Raw genomic sequence first — 23101 nt, 5'->3', positions numbered from 1 at the left:
CCCCGCCCCCGCCGTGTCCCATTACATCTGCGGATGGGTTTGGAGTGAACTGAAGAACGCAGTGGTTGCCAGAGTTAACTGGACAGGGAGAAACTGGTGCCCTGGAGAACCTTTTGCTGCGTATATTTTCACCACAATAAAATTTTTCTAAAGAAGATCCCCTAAGGAGGGAAAAACAAAACAAAACCGGAAACAAAGTCTCTTGGGAGAAGAAATGTCTGATTAGTCTGTAGGCTTATTAGGAAATCGTTTACTGGATTTTGGGAGGACTGAAGAAAGTCCCTTAGGGTTTGGGTGGGGGGATGTGTAATGAGGGGTTGGCCAGTCACACCCCCATCGACTAGGCTTCCTGCTGTGGATCAGCACTGGACTTTGAACCACAGGTTGGCAGTTCAAACCCCGCAGCTGCTCCTCAGAAACCCTATCAGGATCACTATGAGTTGAAACCGACTTGACAGCACTTAACATCATCCTTCTTCTGTGGTCTTCAGACCAGCGTGCCCCCACTCCATGACCATCTCTGGCTCTGAGTCCTGGGGGAAGGTGAGACCCACAGGTCCCCTCCTGAGGCCCCTGACCCTGGCCTGTTCTCTGCCATAGGTATGGCCCCATCTGTGCAGGCTCTGGGCAGGCCCCGATCTCTGGGTTCAGGGATGGCAGGACAGGTGCGTTGCTGCTCGGTGGCAGCCCTGCAGAGATGGCTGCCCATCCTGTCCTGGCTCCCTGACTACTCTGGGGAGTGGCTGAAGATGGATTTCATCGCGGGGCTCTCCGTGGGACTCACAGTTATCCCCCAGGCGCTGGCTTACGCTGAGGTGGCTGGACTACCTCCCCAGGTGAGGTTCTCAACAGCCTGGCCCTGCTCCCAACTCCCAAGTCTAGTCAAGACAGGTCTACCCTGGGCTTCCAACCCCTCGTGAGGTTTCCAGTCTTTACAAATAGGCGCACCATTCAGCAGACCCGGACACAAAACACCCAGACTCAGTTCTCAGCACTCACCCCACCCATACTGTGGTCACAGGCACCCCGAGACCCAGTTGGGTAGGAGTAGAGAGAAGGTCCCTTGTCAGTCCAGGTGGCCCTACATGGTTGACAGAGGGTAGATGGGTCACATACTGGTGCCCATCATGGGATACTGCTGTCTCCCCTCACAGTATGGCCTCTACTCTGCCTTCATGGGGTGCTTCGTGTATTTCTTCCTGGGCACCTCCCGCGATGTGACTCTGGGCCCCACGGCCATCATGTCCCTCCTGGTCTCCTTCTACACTTTCCACGAGCCTGCTTACGCTGTGCTGCTGGCCTTCCTCTCGGGCTGCATCCAGCTGGCCTTGGGGTTTCTGCGTCTGGGTAAGAGTGGGGGAAACTTCAGTCTGCTCTTCCCCTTAAGGCGCCTGCCTCTGGAGGAGCCCTTGACCTTAGCACTCCTCCTTTGTACATCCTGCGTCCTGGCAGTGAGCAGGTGATGCCCTCAGCCCCCCAGCCCTGCCCCAGAGCAGGCCGTGACCTGTACCCCACAGACCCCAGGGCTTCAGACCCGTGCCTCCCTCCTCCACAATCCTGAAGCATTCCAAGCAGGACAAGTCCCTTGCCCATTCTTAGCCACAACCTCTGTCCCGCATTGCTGCCCAGCCTGGAGTCTGGTCTGGGAGGAGCTGGGGACCATCTCAGTATTTCCTCCTGGCTGGCCAGGATTCCTGCTGGATTTCATTTCCTGCCCGGTCATCAAAGGTTTCACCTCTGCTGCCACAGTTACCATCGGCTTTGGACAGATCAAGGTAGGCCCTCCCCCTGCCCATGGGAATACCTGCTGAGTCCGGGGACTAAGATTGGGACCTGGTACTAGGGCCAGGAAAGGTCCTGCTGTTTGAGATTTGGTCCCTTTTCCATGAGTTCCAGTGAGAATAAACAGTAAAGCAATGAATCATTTCACACCTCCAACAATCAAATGACCCTTCTTAGGGATTAGAATGCTGAGTGATATTCAAAGATGCTAAGGTGGGTAATTTGGATAACAGGTAATAATTACATGACTAGCCACATGCCTGGCTCCTCCCAGAGTGTAGAAACCTATTTCCTTGACTAATCACGCCACCAGGAAGTCTTCACAGGGTAAAAATGTCCCTCCATGCTATGTTTTTGCTATGTTTCCAACTTTTGTTTCTCAAAAGCCATGATTTAGCACGTCTGTTTCAGATATCTGTTAAGTGCTAAAATCAGTAATGATCCACTGTCTGGGGACAGCATACTGTTCATGATGAATTCCAAGTTCCTGGTTGGTAGGGATGATTTGGCGAATGCCCACGTATACTAGTGCTGTGCTTATAAAATAAAACAACAGGCAAACAAACGTACCGCCGAGAGTCCATCCTGGCTCATAGTGATCCTATAGGATAGCGTAGAGCAGTCTTTAGGGTTTCTGAGACTGTAGGTCTTTATGGGAACAGACAGCCCCATCCATCAGCTGGTGGGTTTGAACTGCCAACTTTGCGGTTAGCAGCACAACATGGAACCCACAGTGTCACCAGAACTCCTTCGGTATAATGAGATGGGTTCAATTCCCTGTGTGTCCAGGATGGAGCTGGGCTGAGTTCTACAAATGCAGCCTCAGGGGCCCTTGTGGGTGGACTCAGCCACACCCCTGCCTTGTGACCTGTGTCACCCAGGGGCCTCTCAGGTGTGGTGTCCAGCCCAGGGTGTTCTGTGACCATCTGTGATGGAGGAACTTGAGGGCAGGCATTTGTAGGTCTTTCTGCTTTTGCTCTGCTGAGTGAGGGGAGACTGCTTGCATGGGCTGATTTCTCTCAAGCCCACGTTTCGTAGGCGAGGGAACCATCTAAAAGGTGTGTTGACGGATTATATACATCCCTGCGGGATGGCCTGGCCTTGATTCTGAAAATAATACCCGTCCTTCATTTTTAATGCCAAGAATGTGCATTTTTCTACAGTCCACCCTCAGTGCCTGGGATTCTGATGGCACATAAAACCGCAGGCCAGGCTGCCCTGCTTGTTGTAGAAAAGGACCAGGTCAGCACCAATCATTTTTGGAGGGGAACCCCTACAGTGAGGGAATCCTCCCGACAGGCCCATGACTGAGGAATCTCTAAAACTGTAGTCCTCTGTCCACCTGTCAATGCGTTGTGGGTGCGGAGGGTCTGGGGTCTTGGACCTTTATCCTCCTTTCCCTATTCTGGGCTTCGTTTTCCCCACTGATGCACCTACCTGGTTTCTCTTAAGAGGTAAAGACCTCCCACCCTAGGGACCCAGAGGGCCAGGGAGGGCAATAGGAAGCCCCCAAGGTACCCCATTTCCTGGAGCGGTTGCTCCCTGGAGCTCACCCACGACTCGTGATTTTTCCTGGGGTGCGGTGGGGCGGGGGGTTGGGGGGGGGGGATGGGTGGTGGGGGTAAGGCAGTTTGGGTAGGCAGGCCACTGAATGACAGGCGAGGTCTTGAACCAGTGGTGCTGGGCCCTATGTGGCAGGGGTGGGGTGGGGTGGGCCTCAAGTGATGGATGTGTCTCTGAGCCAATGGCAGTGGATCTTGAGGCCAAGCTGCCTAGTGATGGGCGTGCCCTGGAGCCAATGGCTGCCGGGCTCCTGACAGGTCTCTCTGGGGGTCCTTGGGGTATCCCAGACAAATTTTTCCAACAATGATGAAACAAAGCAGGTCATTGACTCCGGATGTTGTGAGGTGCCCTTGTTCCCCAGTATGACAGACTCTTGTCCTGGGCCTTTGGGGATTGGGAGGTCCAGAAAGGTCCCTGTGGAGGGGGGTGTCTAATCTGCACCTGTGTTTCATTGAGCAGAACCTCCTGGGACTTCAGGACATCCCCAGACAGTTCTTCCTGCAGGTGTATCACACCTTCCTCAACATCGGAGAGACCAGGTGTGACCACCTTACTGCTTCCCCCCACTAAAGCCCACGTTTCCAGATCTGCCGACACTCTTCCCCTCTCAGCCCCCAGACCCTCAAGGCAAACCAGAGTGGAGCTGCCCCTCAGGGTTTCTGAGTCTGTAAACCTTTCTGAAACAGACTGCCTCTTTTCACCCACAGAGTAGCTGGTGGGTTTGAACTGTTGGCTTTAGCATTAGCAGCCCAGCACTTAACCCACGGCACCACTAGGTCTCCCGAGTACCTCTACCTTAGGTGGCATTTATCCTTGGAGCAGTGTGAGAAATGCAATGTCAGACCCGCCCTAGACCTGATGAACAGATAGCCAGGTGGCATGGGTGGCATGAGGGCCAGACAGCAGGACACCTTCCAGAGCATCCCTGGGTAGGGGGCTGTCGCGGCGGCTCTCTCTCAACGTTCAGACTCGAGAGAGAGAGAGAGAGAGAGAAGTCCGGCACAGATGCTTCCATGTCTGCCAGTCTTAGGAGCCCCCAGGTCCATGGTGACCTTTTCCAAAAGGTCCTGTGCTTCAAGTCGCTTGTTGTTATGTGCCTTGGAGTCAGTTCCGACTCATAGCGACCCTGTACACGGTTTCTGAGGCTGTAAATCTTTACGGGAGCAGAAAGCCTCATCTTTCTCCTGTGGAACAGCTGGTAGTTTTGAACTGCTGACCCTGAGGTTAGCAGCCCAATTCGTAACCACTACGCTACTAGAGCTCCTTAGAGTCGAATAGTTGGTGGCTTTTTCTGTCCATTTTTTTCACCCAGCAGTGTGCACCGAAGTTCCTTACGTATCTTTCTGTGTCTGGATAGCTTATGTTTTTTTATTTCTGGGTGACACTCCAGTGGAGCCCTGGTGTGGCGCTATAGTGTAAGCACTGGACTGCTAACTACAAGGTCGGTGTTTCAAACCTACCAGCTGCTCCTCAGAAGCCCTACACACGGTCCCTATGAATCAGAACCGACTCAACAGGACTTGGCAATAACAGTTCTCCAGCAAGGAGCTCTGGGGGTACAGTGGGTTAGATGTTGGCTGTTGGAACCCACTAACCACTCCATGGAATTGAAAGACAAGACATCTGCGGCATCCTCGAAACTCTAGGGGTGGTTCTCCTCTCTCCTGTAGGATTGCTGAGTTGGCATGCGCTTGATAGCAGTGGGTTTGAGCTTTGGCTGTAACATTCTATTCAGGAACCTGGTGATGCTATGGGTTAGGTGTTGGGCTGTTAACCTCAAGGTCAGCAGTTCAAATCTACCAGCCACTCCTTGGGAAGAAGATGAGGATGTCTGTTCCCGTAAAGATTGACAGTCTCAGAAACTCACCAGAGGGTCATGTTACTGTGAGTCTGAATTGGCTCGATGACAATGAGTTTGGTTTAGTAGGAGCTCTGGTGGCGCAGTGGTTAAGCACTCAGCTGCTGACTGATAGGTCAGCAGTTTGAACCCATCTGCTGCTTTTCAGGAGAAAATGTACCATTTGCCTCGGTAAACATTACGGCCTTAGAAGTCCTACGGGCCAGTTCTGCTCTGTCCTTGGTTAGAAATGCCACACCTGAAGTAGGTAAAATTCCATAGGGTGGATATATTGACTGTCTTCACTTGGGGGAGTTAGGAATAAAGCTGCCACACTGTTGCTATGAAGTGCTGTTGAGTCGAATCCTACTCTTAGTGCCCTGTATAGGGTTTCCAAGGAGCAGCTGGTGAGTTTGAACTGCCGACCTTGGGATTAATAGTCCAGTGCTTATCCTACAGCGCCACACCAGGACTCCAAAGTTGCTCTAAGCTGTGAAAGACCGGAGACAGGAGGGGTGGCGTTGTGTTCTGTAGTCGCTAATATAGGGTCCCTTAGAGTGGGCAGTGGGATGCTGAGGCCTGGGATTCACTGAGAACCAGGACCCGCAGTCAGAGGGGCAAGGAGAGCAAAGCTGTTTGCAGGAGGTGTAGAGGGGCAGTCTGGAGGGGACCGTGCGAGCCGGGGAGGTGGGGGTCAGGAGACCTGGTGGCTTTCTTTCCCCACTCTTCCTAATTTGTGGGGTTCCCCACGAATGCATCTGGAAACACACACACAAATGCCACTGGGCATTCATGTCAGCCTGCTGGGGCAGTGGGGAGTGGACACTGACCCGTCACAGGACTTTGCGATATAGCCCAAGGCCCTTGGTGCTGCCAGCGTGGTTGAGGTCAATGTGACCGAGACTGTCAACTAGTAACCCCACCGCCGTAGCGACTGGGTCTTGACGCCCAGGCACGTGTATGTCTACAGGGTTTTCAATAAAGTTTTGAGAGAGGAGATGACAGAAAGTCATTGAAGGAGAAAGCCTTCCAAGCAAGGGTCAGCAGGCAGGCATCGATGGCCGCATGGGTGGTGACAGGTGTCTGTCCGCTGCAGGGTTGGGGATGCCGTGCTGGGGCTGGTCTGCATGATGCTGCTCCTGGTACTAAAGCTGATGAGGGACCACGTGCCCCCTGTCCACCCCGAGATGCCCCCCGGTGTGCGGCTCAGCCATGGGCTTGTCTGGACAGCCACAACAGGTGAGTGGGCATTCGGCGGAGGACTGGTTCTTCAGTAGCAGCTTGGCCTCCAAGGAGCCTGCCTCTGCCGCAGTCTGGTGGAACTGGTCTGGGCTGTATCTTGGGTACTGAGCAATTTAAAGCTCACTGGTTGTTGTTGTTGTTGTTGTTTTTATGTGCTGTGGAGTCGGTTCCGACCCATAGCGACCCTGTACAGGGTTTCCGAGGGTGTAAATCCTTACGGGAGTAGAAAGCCTCATCTTTCTCCCGCGGAGCGGCTGGTAGTTTAGAACCGCTGACCTTAAGGTTCGCAGCCCGATTCGTAACCACTACGCTACCAGAGCTCCTTAAAGCTCACTGGTACTGTAGGATAAGCCCTGGACTGCAAGGTCGGTTTGAACCGTCAGACCATCAGTTCAAACTCACCAGCTGCTCCTCAGAAACCCTACACAGGGTTGACGCGATGACACTTAGCAGTAAGGAGGACATTGGTAATTCTGTGGTTGAGCTCTTGCCTTCCGTGTGTGTGATCCAGGTTCGATTCCTGCCCACCTCCCAGGCTTCTGTCAGTGGAGACTTGTGTGTTGCTTGGTGGCTGAGTGGACCTCAGCAGAACCTCACTAAAGGACTTCACCTGTTGTTTATCCCATCCAGTGTGTTGTCATCTCAGGCACGATACGCTCGTCTCTGGAAGTTCAATCGAACTGTTTTTTTTCCTCTAGATTCTGAAAACAGTTAAAATTTCTGCTTTAATACCCTTGTCTGCTAAGTCTACCATCTGTAGTCATTTTCTTTTTTTTTTAATGTTTTATTGTGAATTATAGTTTACATGGGAGAACATTAGTTTTACATTCATTCTATAGTATTTTCACATCAGTTTTGATGGATTTTTGTATTCTCATCATGTGGCACGTTACCAAGCTTCTTTGTATGCCTGGTCATTTTTGGTTGGGTGCCAGACATCCCGTGCGTGGTGAACCTCCGCTTCAGCACCTAACGCACAGTGTGTGAAACCACATGGTCATGCCCGCACACGCGCACTGTATCTGTGTTGTGTTTGCAAGGGTCCTGTGTGTGTGGCCGTGGCTGGTGGGGGGTGTTCTGTGCTTTCTTACCCCACGGTCACCCAGATGCAGCTACTACACATCTGGCTTGAAACTTCACCGCATTTGCCAGTGCAGATTTTGACTGACATAAATTTCCCTCTCTTCTAGCGCGAAATGCCCTGGTGGTCTCCTTTGCGGCCCTGGTTGCATACTCTTTTGAAGTGACCGGTTACCAGCCCTTTGTTCTGACTGGGGAGACAGCTGAGGGGCTCCCTCCCGTCCGGACCCCTCCTTTCTCAGTGACCACTGCCAATGGGACGATTTCATTCACTGAGATGGTCCAGGTAGGCTGAGGCCACAGTAAGGGGTGTGTATGGATGCCAGGACAGCTGACAAAAGAATCTCAGCTTGGATAGAAACCTCGAGGGGACATCACATGTTTTCTTGCCAACTCATGGTGACTGCCTTCGTGTCGGTTGGGCTGCTGCCCAGGGTTTACAGTGGCTGAATTTTTGGAAGTAGGCTTGCAAGGCCTATCTTACCAGATGCTACTGCATGGGTTCGAATCTCCCAGTGAGCAGGCTGCACCATACGGGGACTGCCTGGAGCTAGAACCCAGGGCAGTACAGCACTTAACGTGGGACACTAGGAAAGCATGGCTTTGTCGCGTTCTGAAACCTTCACTGTTGCAAGGAGGACGTATTTCCTTCCACATGTAACTTCACAGTCTGCAGCTGAAGACCATCTTTTTCAGTTAAGAGCTGTGGACAAGAGCTGGCCCCCACTTTGAGGGTCACTGCCTGGCCAAACCTGTCCTCCCCATACCTGGAGTTAGGAAGGCATGCCCTCACAAAGCTGCTCATCGTCCCTTTCTCTCCTCTCAGGACATGGGGGCCGGCCTGGCCGTGGTGCCCCTGATGGGACTGTTGGAGAGCATTGCGGTGGCCAAAGCCTTTGGTAAGAGTCCATCACATAGGTCTGTCCTAGCAACTGCCTGCCTTGCTTGTCACCTGCTTTCTTGCTTGTGTTGGTGTGCTTGGCCTTTAAATATAAGAATGTTTAATCCAATATTACACGTCTATGTTGTTCTTTAAAATCTGCTGTAAAAATACATCTGTAATGCAGAGCCCCACCTACTGGTGTGTTCATGAACATTCAACAGCTAGCACTTTGCCAATTCCTCTGGTGTAAACCCTCCCACCAGGGCTGACTCCAAGGCAAATGTGGCTCACTGAGCATGGAGAGGAGTTTGAACGAAGAGTTGCGATGAGAGGCTAGTGTGGTGGTGGTGGTTGTGGTTGTTAAGTGTCATGTGACCAGGTTTGACTCACAGAGACACTGTATAGGGTTTCTGAGCAGCGGCTGGTGGGTTTGAACCGCCGACCTTGTGGTTAGCAGTCCAGTATTTAGCTTACAGCACCACACCAGAGACTAGTGACCACCGTAAATAATCTGGGGTCTCCACCATAACCGCTGACCTCGAGAGCATCGGGAATAGTAAGATATTCTCAGAGTTTGGAAGTGAGGAGTTTCAAGTCTTATCTTGCCTTTAATTTGTTTAGTTGTAAGTTTTGGTTTGATGAGTAACATTGGCAATTTTTAATAAACACTCTGAAAATTCTTGAGTTGTTAATGTTCTATATAGCATGTGTGTAGATGGGGGCTTTCAAATGTTTGTAGGAAAATTCTATTACTCTTTTATTTTAAGATTACAATTGATAGGTATTTGAAGTATATATTTGCAGCCTAAGGAATTCTTAAATTATACATTTGAGGTTTAACCAGCTTCATGAAAGTACTTTGAGGGCAGCTGCATCCAGAGGTTTCAGTAGACAATTGTTTCTTTGCCCAGTCTGCGCTCTCTTTTCTTTCTGGAATGGTAACCTCCTTCAGGTTCAAGGCAACATTTTTGCTCCTTGGGTCTGTGCCCCACTGCCTAGGCAGGGCCTTTTGCCTCCTGGTCAGTCCAGCATTCCCTTACTGCGAAACATCCCGTCATGATAAAGGTTACCAGCAGCCTTGTCGTGGCTTATTTTACAACGCCATCCTCACACTGTGTCATCTCGCACGGACTGAGACCATTTCCGAGAACCTTCCAACCACCAGTCTGATGCTTCAGCGGTACCTGCTCACCATTTTCTCCACTATTTAATTTTCTACATTTTTTGTTGTGAATTGAGTAGTAATTTACATGGGAGAACATCGGTTTTATACTCATCCTATCGTATTTCATTTCATTGTAATGATTACAGTCCCCTCTGTGCATCATCCTTCAACAGTATTTGCTTCTATTCCCTGTTTTTTGGATATACACAAAAACACTCAGGAATATATAATCATTTAAACAACCAAAGGGTACATTCTGCAAGCCTGCCTCCTGGCCGCCAGCACACAGCCTTTCTCTTTCTATGAGTCTGGAGTCCTCAGCTGCTCCCTCTCCATGTCCTCATCTCTGCCTCCATCTTTGGTGTCACTGCTTCTCTGGATAGGGTCCCACATTCTGCTCATGCTCTTCTCCCTTGTTGGTCCTAGGGTCCTCTGTTCCTGGACTGTAAGATTAACTACTCCCCCATTGTGTTGTACATCTTCTCACTGGATGGCCTAGGATCCTCTGTTCTTTCTCTATTTTTTTTTTAAGTTTTTATTATGAATTATGTGATAGTTTACATGGGATAACATTAGCTTTACATTCATCCTATCGTATTTCGTTTCACTGCCCCCTTCGTGCATCATCAAACAACCAAAGGGTACACCCCACAAATCTACCTCTCAGCCATCAGCACACAGCCCCTCTCCCTCCCTGAGTCCAGAGTCTCCAGCCGCTCCACCATCTCTCCACGTCATCATCTCCGCCTCCATCTCAGGCATCACTGCTTCTCTTGGATTGGATAGGGTCCCACACTCCACTTTTCTCCCTTGATGGTCCCAGGCATCTCCACTCCTGGACTGCAAGATCAACCACTCTTCTCCTTATGTTATAAAACATCTACCTTTATGTTTCCAACACTCAGTCAGTCCTGATAGCTGTTATTCACTATTGAACCATTAGAGTGCTATCCCCATCTCCTTTCATCAGCCCCGTTACAAACAGGTTGGAAACCACTCAGTAGAGATTCTACCTTACCACAACCTCTGGAACTAGGTTCCCTCTTGAAAGCTTGTAAGCCAGTCACTTCTTGCCTTTGTAGTTCCCTCTCCCCCATTTTTGGTTAGGCAATGTCTAAGTTGCTCATCCTTGTCTGCCCTGCCTACCAAGGGGGTGGGAATGGTCCTCGCTGTAAAGATTTGTTCCCTCCTTTGACCTACTGCATCTACAAACAAACATAGGTCAAGCTCATGAAATTGTTAGCAGCTTATTTTATTTCTTCTTCTTTCTTTCTCTAGTTGAGTTCTGATCATTCAGCCATTGAAGCCAGGTCAAGTGGGTACTATCTGCAAGTATGGGTGTTCTTGTGCATCTCCCCTTACTTCACATCAGCTGGATACTTCACACTCTACTCTAGTCCTCTGTGGCCATGTCCCTGTCCCTGGGCCTCGGAGTCCTCAGGTCTTGTTGTACTGCTGGCCAATAAGGTCTCAATCCAGGTTACCAGGAGTCTATTGAATGTGGTGGACTTAGCTCACAACTTCATTGCTGTTTTTTCCTTCTTTCCCTTTTTCGTTGCCCACGTTGTTCGGCGGCAGGCCCCCTTGCTTGTTTTTTTTTTCCCTTTGGTTTTTATTTTTGGAGGGGTTTTGTTTTGGGGGCACCTGACCGCTTGCCTTGATGGCTCCCAGGGGAACAGCTTGCTTGTTCTTACTCTCCTTCATCTTTTAATTCCACTTTCCCACAAGCTTTCTGACATCCCTTTGTGTTTGTTGTTAAGTTGTTAAGTGCCATCAAATCGACTCCATCTTATAGTGACCCTGTATAGGGTCTCCACTGCTGACCTTGGGGTTTACAGTCCAGTGGTGTTCCTACAGCGCCACGACACCTCTTGTGTTGATACACTTGTATTTATAGAACGTCAGTAACGCTGTATGTAGGGTTTTAGCGCATGTGATTTTTATTTCCTGGATATTTTCTTACTGATGTTCTATAACCTGTAACTGTTTTCCTATCTCTTCTCTCCAGCTTCTCAAAATAACTACCGCATCGACGCCAACCAGGAGCTGGTGGCCATTGGTAAGTCTCCAGCCACATGTGTCTCGTGCTCTGCTTGGGCTTGGGCTCCCCATGGTACACGGGTGTGATGGTGGCGAGGAGACAGGTGTGGAGGTGACCCAGAGCTGGGTCCTTAGAAGTGGGAGCGTGGGCTCCCCTCAGATCCCCATGTAGTTCCGCTCAGCGTCTAGGAACAGGGAACCCACTTGTGGTGTTGGTATTCCAGTTAGAGACCCTGCCGTATCCCAGGAACATCTGCCTCTGGGAGGGTGCTCTGCCCCCACCCCACCCCACCTCCCGGGCAGGTCAGAAAGCTAAGAATGCAGCCAGACAGCATCTCAGGTGAAATGGGGTGAGGCGGGGCGAGGCGGGACAGGTGGCTGCCTGGATTGGATGAATCTCACATCTCTGATCTAGTGTGTCATGATCCCTAAGTTTTTAGTTATGTGTGCCTGATAAAAAGGCCACAGGTCTCACTGGGCAGTAGTGCCAGACTCCCTCCTGTACAGACAGCTGCAGTGGCTGAGGTTAGAATCTCTTTTTTTAAGTTTTTGCTCCTGAGTCTGATGATGGTTACAGAGCCAATCAGTTTCCATCCACCCTTGCTACATTTTGTTTCATCTTGTTGATTACAATTGTAAAAGTGTATGTCACCCTCCCAGCTCAGCCCAGGCTTCCTGTGTACACTTCGCCCCCTCAGCAGTGTGGGTTCTTGATGCACAGGTGGTGGGGCCCCTCCATGGGTCGCAGCCGACCAGGCTGGTGCTGCCTTCTGAGCTCGTGATGGTGGAGCTGCGGTCACGTCTCATTCCCATGACAACACCGGGGATACATTCCACATCCTGAGGCTACAGTGGGCTGTGGGCTCACACAGGGCAGACAGACCAGTCCAGGGAAGGGTACGAGCCTCTGAACAGGGAGCAGCCAGCTCTGGGTATGACAGCAGCTGCACTTCCAACTAGCCATTCATGGCGAGGAAGTGGACTCAGCAGCTTTCAGTATCTACCTGGCGGATACCAGCTAAACACCAGGATGACGCGGCGTGTAGAGTCCTTCATGAGGGACCTGGTGACCATGTGTGGGGCTGTGTGGATTCTGGTGTGAGGTTTATGGTGACTAGGATGGGAGGGGGTGGGGGGTGGGACACCATTCTTGAGCCTCCAGTCTGCTTCATTCACCCTTGCTTTGACAGGATCCCTTTGGGGTGGGGAACACATACTTCTCTTGTTTTATAAACTGGGAGGGTGTGAGGTGGGGCACAGACACTTGTGAACTTGACAGAGATCATGGATTTGTTATTTTTTCTGAGATAGAGGGGACAGAGGTGATGGAGATATAGAGACAGACAGAGACAGAGACATGGTTGCCTGGAGAGACACAGAGATACAGAGACAGGCACAGAAAGAGAGACGGAGGGAGGGTGAAGAGTGTGGGCAGCTGGCAAGCGCCATAATTTAATTAAGGAATTAAAATGAAGAAATTGAGACTTATTAATCGAGGAATTAAAATAAATAAATGAGACACGGGGAAACCTGCGCATTGTTTTTGCAAAGCAACAGTGGACTTTTTTTTGTTTTTCCCTTTGGATGGCAGAGACACAAAGAGGTGTTGTTTTTTTTATGCACAGACCCCTAGTTAATTTTTCTCCTGTTGAATCATTCTCTGATTCATTCATGATTTTATTAGTATCCCTTTTACTTTAGATTTTGACTCTCCTACACTTTACTATATTTTTATTAAAAGTTAGAAGCCATATATTAGCTACATCTTATTCTACTTGTAATCATAGGTAGTTTTAATACTTATATTAACAATGTTCTTAAGACTATTAGGAGACAGAATTTGTCAATTGAATTACTACCAGTTTAGGTTTAGTGATTGTAAACATTCTTCCTTGTAGCCTTAGTTTAAGGCAATAAAATAGGGGAATTGTTTTCATAGCCTCAGTTTCACTGAGAAGGGATGTTTCTGTAGGAGGAAGTTAAGGAAGTGTAAATTGCACCTGACAATTAGGCTTGATGACTTAAGATTGGACTAACAAAGGTCAAGGAACATATGTAAAGGTTAACTTGCTTCTCAGAGAAAAGAATAGATTTATGTAGGAACAAATGTTTAACCAAAAGGTTTCAAGGTGCCTGAATGTCTCCTATGCCTTGAGATAATGTCTTTGCTGTAACTTCCCATCCCTGTTGTAAATTTAAGAGTTGTAAGCCATGAGGAATGTGCCCCAGAATAGATTGTACTTTGATGTCATTGATTACTGTGAAGACAATGTTTTTTGCTCTGTAATAGTCTATAAGGTCGTGAGAGAGGTAGTAGAGTAGTATAGAAATGAGAATGATAAAAGCATGTAAGAAGAAGACCCATTGGCTCCGTAATTCTTTTCGCTGATGCCGCTCCTTCCTTCGGAAGAACCCTGGAATAAGTTTGCTGGGGTTGGCTCCTGCCAGTCTAATTTTCCACTCTCTTGTTTGTGTCCCCCTCCCTCCACCCCCAGGCCTCACCAACGTGCTGGGCTCCCTCGTCTCCTCCTACCCAGTCACCGGCAGCTTTGGACGGTGAGTGCTTCCTCCATCGTGGGAATGTCCCGGCCCTGTGTCCACACCCTGTGGTGGTCATGTCCACACCCCGAAGGCAGCTATCTTGGGGGCATGCTCTGATCCACCTGTGTTCTCACTCTGCTTGAGTGCTACCTTTACTGCTGTAGAGTCCCAGTAGGTGGAGGTGTCGTACCCAGATCACCTGAGGTCCAGCATGGAGGACAGCCATGCGGCCTGACCTGTTAGGACACCCGCCCGGGACCACTTTGGGTGGGTGTCTTTCCTGAGGCCTGCTGACCAGGCTGACACTTGGGCTTCCCTTGTAGGACCGCTGTGAATGCCCAGTCAGGTGTGTGCACCCCCGCAGGGGGGCTGGTGACAGGTAAGTCCCCTTTGTGTCTTCCTCTGCCCCCTCCCCCAGTCAGAGTGGGTGAAAGGGAAGGGAGGCAACACCACAGCTAGAGGTCCATCCAGCCCACCCCACACTGTGTGTCCAGCTGAGCCGCTGGATCACACAAGGAGCTGCAGGGGTGAGCCTGCCTCTTCCCTCCTAGATGGGGGGCTCACACACAGATGTGCAGGGCCTGAGTGAGGCATTGGTAGGGTAAGCACTGGACTGCTAACTACAAGGTTTGTGGTTCAAACCCACCAGCTCCCATAAAGAATATATCTCAGAAACCCTATTCAGGCTCCCTAGGAGCTGGAGTCAGCTCAGTGACAGTGGGGGGTTTGCCTGAGTGAAGGAGCCCTGTGGCACAGCGGGTTAAGTGCTGGACTGTGAACAGAAAGGTTGGTGGTTCACGCCCAGCAGCCGGTCACTCCATGGGAGAAAGCTGAGGCAGTCTGCTTCCTTAAAGATGACAGCCTTGGCTTCTCCTCTGTCCTCTAGGGCTGTTGTGAGTCGGAGCAGAGGAGGTAACGGTGCGTTGAAGGCTTTTGATGATGTAGCTTGAGGAGCCCTGGTGGCGCAGTGGGTTAAATGTAGTCCCCGTGCAGTTCACAGTTTCTGAAACCCTGGACAAGTTCGTTGTGCGTCAGAATTGACTCAATGGTGGTGGTTGTTAAGTGCCATTGAGTTGGTTCCGACCCATGGTGACCCTACACAGGTTTCCGAGGCTGTAAATCTTTTTTTTTTTTTTTTAATGTCTTATTGTGAATTATGTGATAGTTTACATGGGAGAGCATTAGTTTTACATTCATCCTATCGTATATCGTTTCATTGCCATGGTTACAATTCTCTCCATGCATCATCAACCAATCAAAGGGTATACACTACAAGTCTGCCCCCTGGTCTCAGCACATAGCCCCTCTCCCTCTCTGGGTCTAACGTCCCCAGCTGCTCCATCGCTCCACGTCATCTTCTCTGCCTCCATCTCAGGCATCACTGCTTCTCTGGGTAGGGTCCCGCTCTCCGCTCTTCTCCCTTCATGGTCCCAGGGAGACCAAGTTAATCACTCCCCTCCTTGCTATAAAATGTCTACCTTTACGTTTCCAACCCTCACAATCAGTCCTGATAACATTTATTCACTATTGTATCACAAGAGACCTATCCGCATTTCATTTCATCAGCCCACCTAGACAGATTGGATACTACTCAGTGGAGATTCTACCTTCCTCCAGGCCCTCTGGATCAAGGCTCCCTCTTGAAAGCTTGTAAGCCAGTCACTTCTTGCCTCTGTTGTTGTTGTTGTTAAGTGCCGTCAAGTCGGTTCCGACCCATAGCGACCCTGTACAGGGTTTCCGAGGGTGTAAATCTTTACGGGAGTAGAAAGCCTCATATTTCTCCCGTGGAGCGGCTGGTAGTTTCGAACCGCTGACCTTAAGCTTCGCAGCCCAATTCGTAACCACTACACTATCAGAGCTCCTACCTCTGTAGCCCCCCCCATTTTGGGTAGCCAATGTCCAATTTCCCCTCCCTGTCTACTCTGTGTATGGAGGGGCAAGGATTTCCAAGGCTGTAAATCTTTATGGGAACAGAAAGCCTCATCTTTCTCCCGCGGAACTGCTGGTAGTTTCGAACTGCTGACCCTGAAGTTAACAGCCCGATTTGTAACCACTACTCCCAGAGCTCCTTGGACTCAGTGGTAGTGGGCTTTTCTAGCTGTATTTGACAACGTTTTAAAGAGAATCTCGATGGGCAAATTCTGCACACTGGAAGGCCTGCCGCAGTCTGGTTCTGTAAAGAACACAGTCTCAGAAGCCCTTGGTGGGGGCAGCAGCCCTACGCCATCCTGTATACTGGCTGGGGGTCCCCACGGCAGACGCCGTCCTGTAGACTGGCTGGGGGTCCCCACGGCGCCCCCCCGTCCCTCCCCCACAGGTGTGCTGGTGCTCTTGTCTCTGGACTACCTGACTTCGCTCTTCTACTACATCCCCAAGTCTGCCCTGGCTGCTGTCATCATCATGGCTGTGACCCCCCTGTTTGACACCAAGATCTTCACAACACTCTGGCGGGTCAAGAGTATGTATTTCCTGTGGCGCCGGCCTGTGTTGGGTGTCCAGGGTGTGTGAGTCCAGTTTCCTGAGGCGGCCGTAATGGGGTACCACAAATTGGGGATGTTGGTAGTCTCACAGTCTGGAGGCCGGGAGTCTGAATTTAGGGTGTGGGCAGTTTCAATCCACCCAAGGCTCCAGGGAGGATCTGTCTTTGCAGCTTGCAGTTTCTGGCGGTGGGTAGTGGGTGGTTTGTAGACAGACGTGCGGCTCTAATCTCTGATTCCACCGTCATGTGACCTTCCTGTGCACATCTGTGTTCGCATCCCCCTCACCTCAGAACTGAGTGGGGGACATCCGGCCCTTGGGTCACATCAGGCCCACAAAATCATTTATTTGATAATGCCTTGCCAAGGCAACCACAGTCCCAGATGTCCATCAGGCGAGACCAGTAAGTGACCAATTATAGGCTGATTTTTAAGTTCGTCATTTGTGTGGCCAATGAATGATGTTACAAATTTTGGCAGACAAAAGGTTCCCCACCCCTGTCTTAGAAAGACAACAGAGCTCACCCTAATCCAGCCTGACCTCACGGACACCGATTTCCCTCTCCAAATCCGCTCCCATTCCCAGGTACTGGGGACTACGATTTCACCTTGTCTCTGTGGGGACAGGTCAGCACACACCAAGGGAAACAAGTCCATATGCACTAGGGTTTATATTGCACCCCCCATATCTTGTCACCCAGAACAAAGTGACCAGGCACATGTGGGACTCTGAAGGCTGGGGAATGTCACTGTGGTTGATGGGCCAGGGCTGCCGGGGCAGAGCGTTTCCTCCAGCTCCCCACCCCTGAGTGCAACCCCCATCTAGCCCCAGTGTTCCTGAGGGGTCACCCCACATGAGTCTCCTGCCTTTGCTGCACATCCTCTTCTTGGCCATCTGGGCTTGGCCACTGAAGCCAGCTTCGATGGAGGGCAGGGGGACTCTGGGGGACAACAGTCCAGCAAACCCTGTGAGCACAGGACACTCAGTGCCTGAGCCGCAGCTCCTTCTGTGTTTTTGTTTTCTCTTGTTTGTCAAAGAGATTAAAGGGTTTGTGGTTTCCCTCCTGTCCACCCAACCCCCTCACTACCAAATGAGGCAACTGTTTTACCCAAGGTCTTTGCACGCTTGGGCTTTCTTGTACATTATTAGATTTATCTTTAAATCTGCCCTTAAATAGATATGAAGTACCCATTGTACTTAAAACTGAGGCTCAGGAAGAGGAGGGATTTGTGTGTGTTATTGTGTGTCAGGCTGAAATTTGGTGCTGTCCTTTTGTCCTAGGAGGGGTCCCCAAGGTCTGAGGGACTGCATGGCTTGCCTCTCCCCTAGACTCACAGAGGGCTCAGGCCTTTACTGCTCCTCACCTGGGATGGGAAGGGTCTTGTCTCCCAACTTTGATGTTTTTACATACAGGCAGGTGCCCACATCCCTGGTTCCTGCTTTGTCAGTAACTGCAGCCCCCAGAGTGGCACCCCACCCACCTTCTGATCAGGACCTTCTTTGATCATGGGGAGCTCCAGGGTGCCAGCCGGGGTGCTGGACTCCCTGAGGGATGGCCCTGCTCAGCTGGTCTCCCTTCCCCTCACCAGGGCTGGACCTGTTGCCCCTCTGTGTGACTTTCCTGCTCTGTTTCTGGGAGGTGCAGTATGGCATCTTGGCCGGGACCCTGGTATCCCTGCTCATCCTCTTGCATTCTGTGGCCAGACCCAGGACCCAGGTACCGGCCGTGACCCAGGCTGCTGGGAGTTGGGGAGGAGGTGGGTTCCTGCCAGAGGTGGAGAGGAGGGCCCAAACTGGCCCCTTCATCCTGAAGTCACCCCTACTGGCAAGCCCAGCGCTTTCCCGCTGTCCGCCTGTTGGATCAGGTGGACGCACCTCCTCAAACCTCATGGTGGCCTGCTGTTGCACTGTGTTACCCCCACCAGCTGGCCCCACGCCCTGATGACTGCCCCCTGTCTCCAGGTGTCCGAGGGGCTGGTCCTCATCATACAGCCAGCCAGCGGCCTACACTTCCCTGCAATTGAGGCCCTTCGGGAGGACCTGCTCAGCCGGGCTTTGGAAGGTTCGAGAAACGGAACAGAGGGTGGGCTCATCCCTTCTGTGCCCCATGCTCCTGACCCTCACTGGGCCGCTTGCCTGTCAACGTTGGCTTGCACCAGGGCGGTGGTTCACTGTGGCCCGCTTTGTTCCCTCTGGGGGAGCTGGGGTCCCACTGCCTCCCTTCCACACTCTACCTTATCCACACTGACCTGTGGCTGTCCCCATAGTGTCTCCCCCAAGGAGCGTGGTCCTGGACTGCACCCACATCTGCAGCGTCGACTACACTGTGGTCCTGGGGCTGGGTGAGCTGATGGAGGACTTCCGGCGTCGGGGCGTGGCCCTGGCCTTCGTTGGCCTGCAGGTATGGGCTGGGTGCTGGTGGGCTGTGAAGAAGCCTGTGCTTCTCAAAGAGGTGGGCTGAGGCACATTCAGGAGTTCCCCATCCCATAATCTCCATGGTGGCCCCTCCCAGGTGGTCATGATGGTCAGTTGCAGCACCTGCCCCTCAGTGGGGCATGTGGCAACATGCCCTGTGTGACGTAGGGACGTGACCCTCAGTGGACATGTGGAGACCCCGTGTGACGTGGGGACGTGACCCTCAGTGGACACGTGGAGACCCCGTGTGATGTGGGGACGTGACCCTCAGTGGATACGTGGAGACCCCCTGTGACGTGGGGACGTGACCCTCAGTGGACACGTGGAGACTCCGTGTCTTGGGGATGAATGTGCCCCTCACCAGGACATGCTCAGACACGTGTGTGAGGTGCTGGGTGGCACCTCTCCCTCATGGGTTGGGAGGGACTATGGGTCTAAGCCAGACCTCCTGTCCTTGGGGTGTCAGAGCAGAAGTGACTGCTGCCTGGAACTCGTATGTGTCTGTCCCTCAGGTCCCTGTGCTGCGTGTCCTGCTGGCTGCCGACCTGAAGGGCTTCCAGTATTTCCCCACTATTGAGGAAGCAGGTTGGTGTTATCAGAACAGGGAGCCCGCTGGGTCCCGTAGCAGGCAGAAGTCTGGGGGCGGGGGTCTCCAGGAGAGGAAGGCTGGATGCTGGAGTCCTGGTCATGCGCGGCTTCAAGGGAATGGAGCAGCCTGTGCACTGTGGGCCCTGGTCCTCCATCACCCATGGGGAAGGAGGGAGGGAGGAACCCCGGGGTGTGAGGCCGAGGACCTGTGAATGCTGAATGTATGTTCACGTGTACACGTGAGTGTCTGCGATTCAGGTAAAATCACTCACTTTCTGTATACTTATTCAACACGTGGATGCCCCATGCTTCCACCGGTCAAGACATGGGATGTCTCCCTCACTCCAGAAAGTTCCCTCCTGCCCTCCCCAGCCACCTTCCACCCCCGCGGTAGCCAGTGTTGTGGCCCACTTGTGTCTCCTCCAGAGCAGTCCCTGAGGCAGGAACCCGGGACCCAGCCCTACAACATCAGTGAAGACTCGGTGCCAGAGCACAAGGTGGCGCTGTTGAAACCTTAGCTGGGCCTGCGAATTCCAGGCGTCTCCCTGAAGGATCCTGTCGCTGTGATGTTGATGATGCTCATTCATGTACCGTCCTAAGGAAAGCTGAATTGGGGACCCCAGACTGGAGGAGGAACCCCACATGGTGGTCCCAGCTGGGAACCCCAGCTTCATGTGGGATGATTGAACAGTTCCCTTCCCGGGCGCTCCCCTCTGCCCAAGGGTGTCTGAAGAGAGCTTTCTAGAGTAGCGGGAGAGAACTTGGTGGGAGAGAACTTGGTGGGGCGGAGATTCCCAGGCTGACCTAGGATGCCATCCTTGGGTCTATTCCATCTTCCCAGCTTCTGAGTTCTCGGTTGGGGGCTAAGGAGAGCTTGTGCTGAGGGTCTCGGTCTGGTCTTGATGGCAACGACAACATCTGTGTTATTGTTAGGAGAAAACCAATGTGTGCCAAACAATTTCCGAGTCTGTTTCAAAACAGTGTTGTCCTTTGTGTTTTTAAATGGAAAAAGTCATAGCTTCGGTGTTTTTGAAAAATCATAAACACTTAAAAATTAAAAACCACGTGCCCGTCTCATCCATTTGGTGATCATTCCAGACCCCCTCGGCACTCGATATACGTGGATGTATGTGGTTGTACGTGGATGGATCATTCCACTCCTGGTGCTCTGTAACCTCCGTTCCTGGCGGTCATGGCTGTGAATATTTATTGTGATAATAAATTTAGAGTACGTTAAATTTCATGTCTACCTGGTATTCTGTTTTATGTTTGTGTCATGATTTAGGCGGCCTCTTCACAGAAACTCTCGCCTGTGAAATACATTGTGCATTTAGTAGGTTTTTTTAGTGTGTCTCATCGTCACCTGAGCCCTGGCATGGCACTGTAAGATAAGCACTGGACTGCTAGCCTCAAGATCAGAGGTTCAAATCCACCAGCCACTCCTCAGAAACCCTATACAGGGTCACTATGAGTCAGAACCGACGTGACGATACTTAGCAACAATACTTGTCCCTGGAGGGTGGGGTGGTCGAGGAGTGTACTCCATGCACCTGAAGAAGCAGCTCGCTGTACAGAGGTAGGACAATGTCCCTGCTGGCCATTGCTAGCAACTTCCTGAGCAGAGCAGGGATCCTAAAACCAAACCAGTGTCTGTGGGGTCATTGTAGTGTCTTTATTTGAAGGCTTTGTTAAAGTACACTGTCACTCAAGATTTGTTTTGAGTGGGGGGAGAGGAGGGACAAGGGACAAAGTTCACTAGGTGGCTCCATTAGCACAAGTCCAGTGGGACCATGGTGGCCCCTGTGGGTCAGAGGAGAACTACTGGGCTCCCCCAGGCAGGCGTTAAGGCGCTGAGTTTGGGATATGAGTCGCCACTTGGAGCGCCTGTCTCGGGGTGTTGTATTTGTAACCCTTGTTACAGATACACCTTCAAGATGCTGGTCTGTTCTGATCTTTCTCCATCCAGGCCCCTGACAAAACGTCTGTCTCTGACATCTGCCACTACCCAGGGGTCTTTTCCTGTCATGGTGTTCAAACTGCTTTACCAAAACAATCCAACTACCAGAGGCCTGGTGTGGTGCTGCAGGACAGCAAAGACAGTTTAAACTGGAAGGTTGGCAGTTCAAACCCACGAGCCGTTCCTCGGAAACCCTACACAAGGTCACTGAGTTGGAACCAACTTGATGATACTTAACAACAATCATACAATTCAAGGAGCCCTGGTGGCGTAGTGGGTTACATGTTAGACTGCTAACTGCAAGGTCAGCAGTTCGAATCCAGCAGCCTCTCCAGGGGAAAAGATGAGGCTTTCTGCTCCCATAAAGACTTACAGCCTTGGAAACACCATATAGGGTCCTTGTGAGTCAGAACCGACTCGGCATACAGCCACCACCATCACCAACATACAATCCACATACAGTTGAGAGATTTTTAGTATATTCAGAGATATACAACTGAGGCAGACAGGCTGGTGGGAACAGTCACAGAGCACCCACCCTTCCCCCCAGAGGGCATCTCTCATTCCAAGGATAGGGTCCACATTCCGGGAACTAAGCCACAGACCACCTCAGCCCCACGTGATTATCCCAGCTAAACTTTTCCTGGTACAGACTTGTCTCTGAGAAGATAACAAAACCCCTAATTAAAACTTACTTGCTTCTACGTCTGTAAACTCCCCATCGGCTTGCTTGCTCCTTCCCCACTGTACGAAGTAGCAAATGTCAGCCTTACACACCTCCCTTCCCTCACTTTGTAACGCCCCAAAGACCCAAACACTATGTAGGCAAGGGTCCTTCCTGTAAACGGGGCTCAGTCTCTGAATAAGTATCTGCTGAGCCACGTGGCAGTACAATGAAAGTCCTTCCTTTGTTAGAACCCATGTGGCATGGCGATCCTTCAGAGCGGCTCCACTTGACCTTCCTGTTGTTTATTTCTAATTTTTGATAGCACTGTTATCTGAAAAGATAGTTTGTAGTATTTTGATGTTTTAAAATGTATTGAGGCTTTATTTGTGGCCTACCATATGGTCTTTTCTGGAGAATGTTCCATGTGCACTGGAAAAGAATATATTTTGTGCTGTTTAAAATGGCCCGCCTCAGCTGACGAAGACCATTCACCAGTGTGTCTCTCCTTCAATGCCCCTACCCAACCTCTCCTCCCAGTAAGTATTCAGTCCACTTTGCCAACATTTTCTCCGAAGCGCCAGGCTCCAGGATTATCCTATGCGTGTATTTCGCTTTGTCTTCCTTGTCTCTGTTGTAGAGGGTCTGAGTAGTATATCTATCTAGTCTTAGTTCCTCCCCCTGGATATACATATAGGCGTGACAGGTTATTTCTACATAAATATTTATACTGCTGCAAATATATACATAAATACAGTCGAACATACAGGAGACAAAGTTATAAAAAATTCTTAGTCATAGCTAAACAGCTTGATGGCATGAGCTGCTGAGTTTCAGGGCTCAGGATCACATTCTTAGGGTGGTTG

General features: G+C 51.1%; 1 protein-coding gene across 1 annotated transcript; it reads left to right on the top strand.

The window, feature by feature from the left end:
• The first annotated feature begins 602 nt into the window (after window positions 1-602).
• Window positions 603-20132, top strand: SLC26A11 (solute carrier family 26 (anion exchanger), member 11). Its single transcript, XM_006869643.1, has 16 exons — window positions 603-836; window positions 1155-1347; window positions 1690-1775; window positions 3805-3884; window positions 6279-6421; window positions 7615-7790; window positions 8331-8403; window positions 11561-11611; window positions 14088-14148; window positions 14457-14512; window positions 16451-16591; window positions 18201-18328; window positions 18574-18673; window positions 18879-19012; window positions 19539-19611; window positions 20041-20132. The coding sequence occupies exons 1-16, from the start codon at window positions 603-605 to the stop codon at window positions 20130-20132; spliced, it is 1821 nt and encodes a 606-aa protein (XP_006869705.1).
• The last annotated feature ends 2969 nt before the right edge of the window (window positions 20133-23101 follow it).

This window comes from Chrysochloris asiatica, unplaced genomic scaffold (genome assembly GCF_000296735.1).
Source record: "Chrysochloris asiatica unplaced genomic scaffold, ChrAsi1.0 scaffold00132, whole genome shotgun sequence".
NCBI lineage: Eukaryota > Metazoa > Chordata > Mammalia > Afrosoricida > Chrysochloridae > Chrysochloris > Chrysochloris asiatica.
The sequence above is the reverse complement of the archived record's forward strand: the minus strand, read 5'-3'. Positions and strand labels throughout refer to the sequence as shown.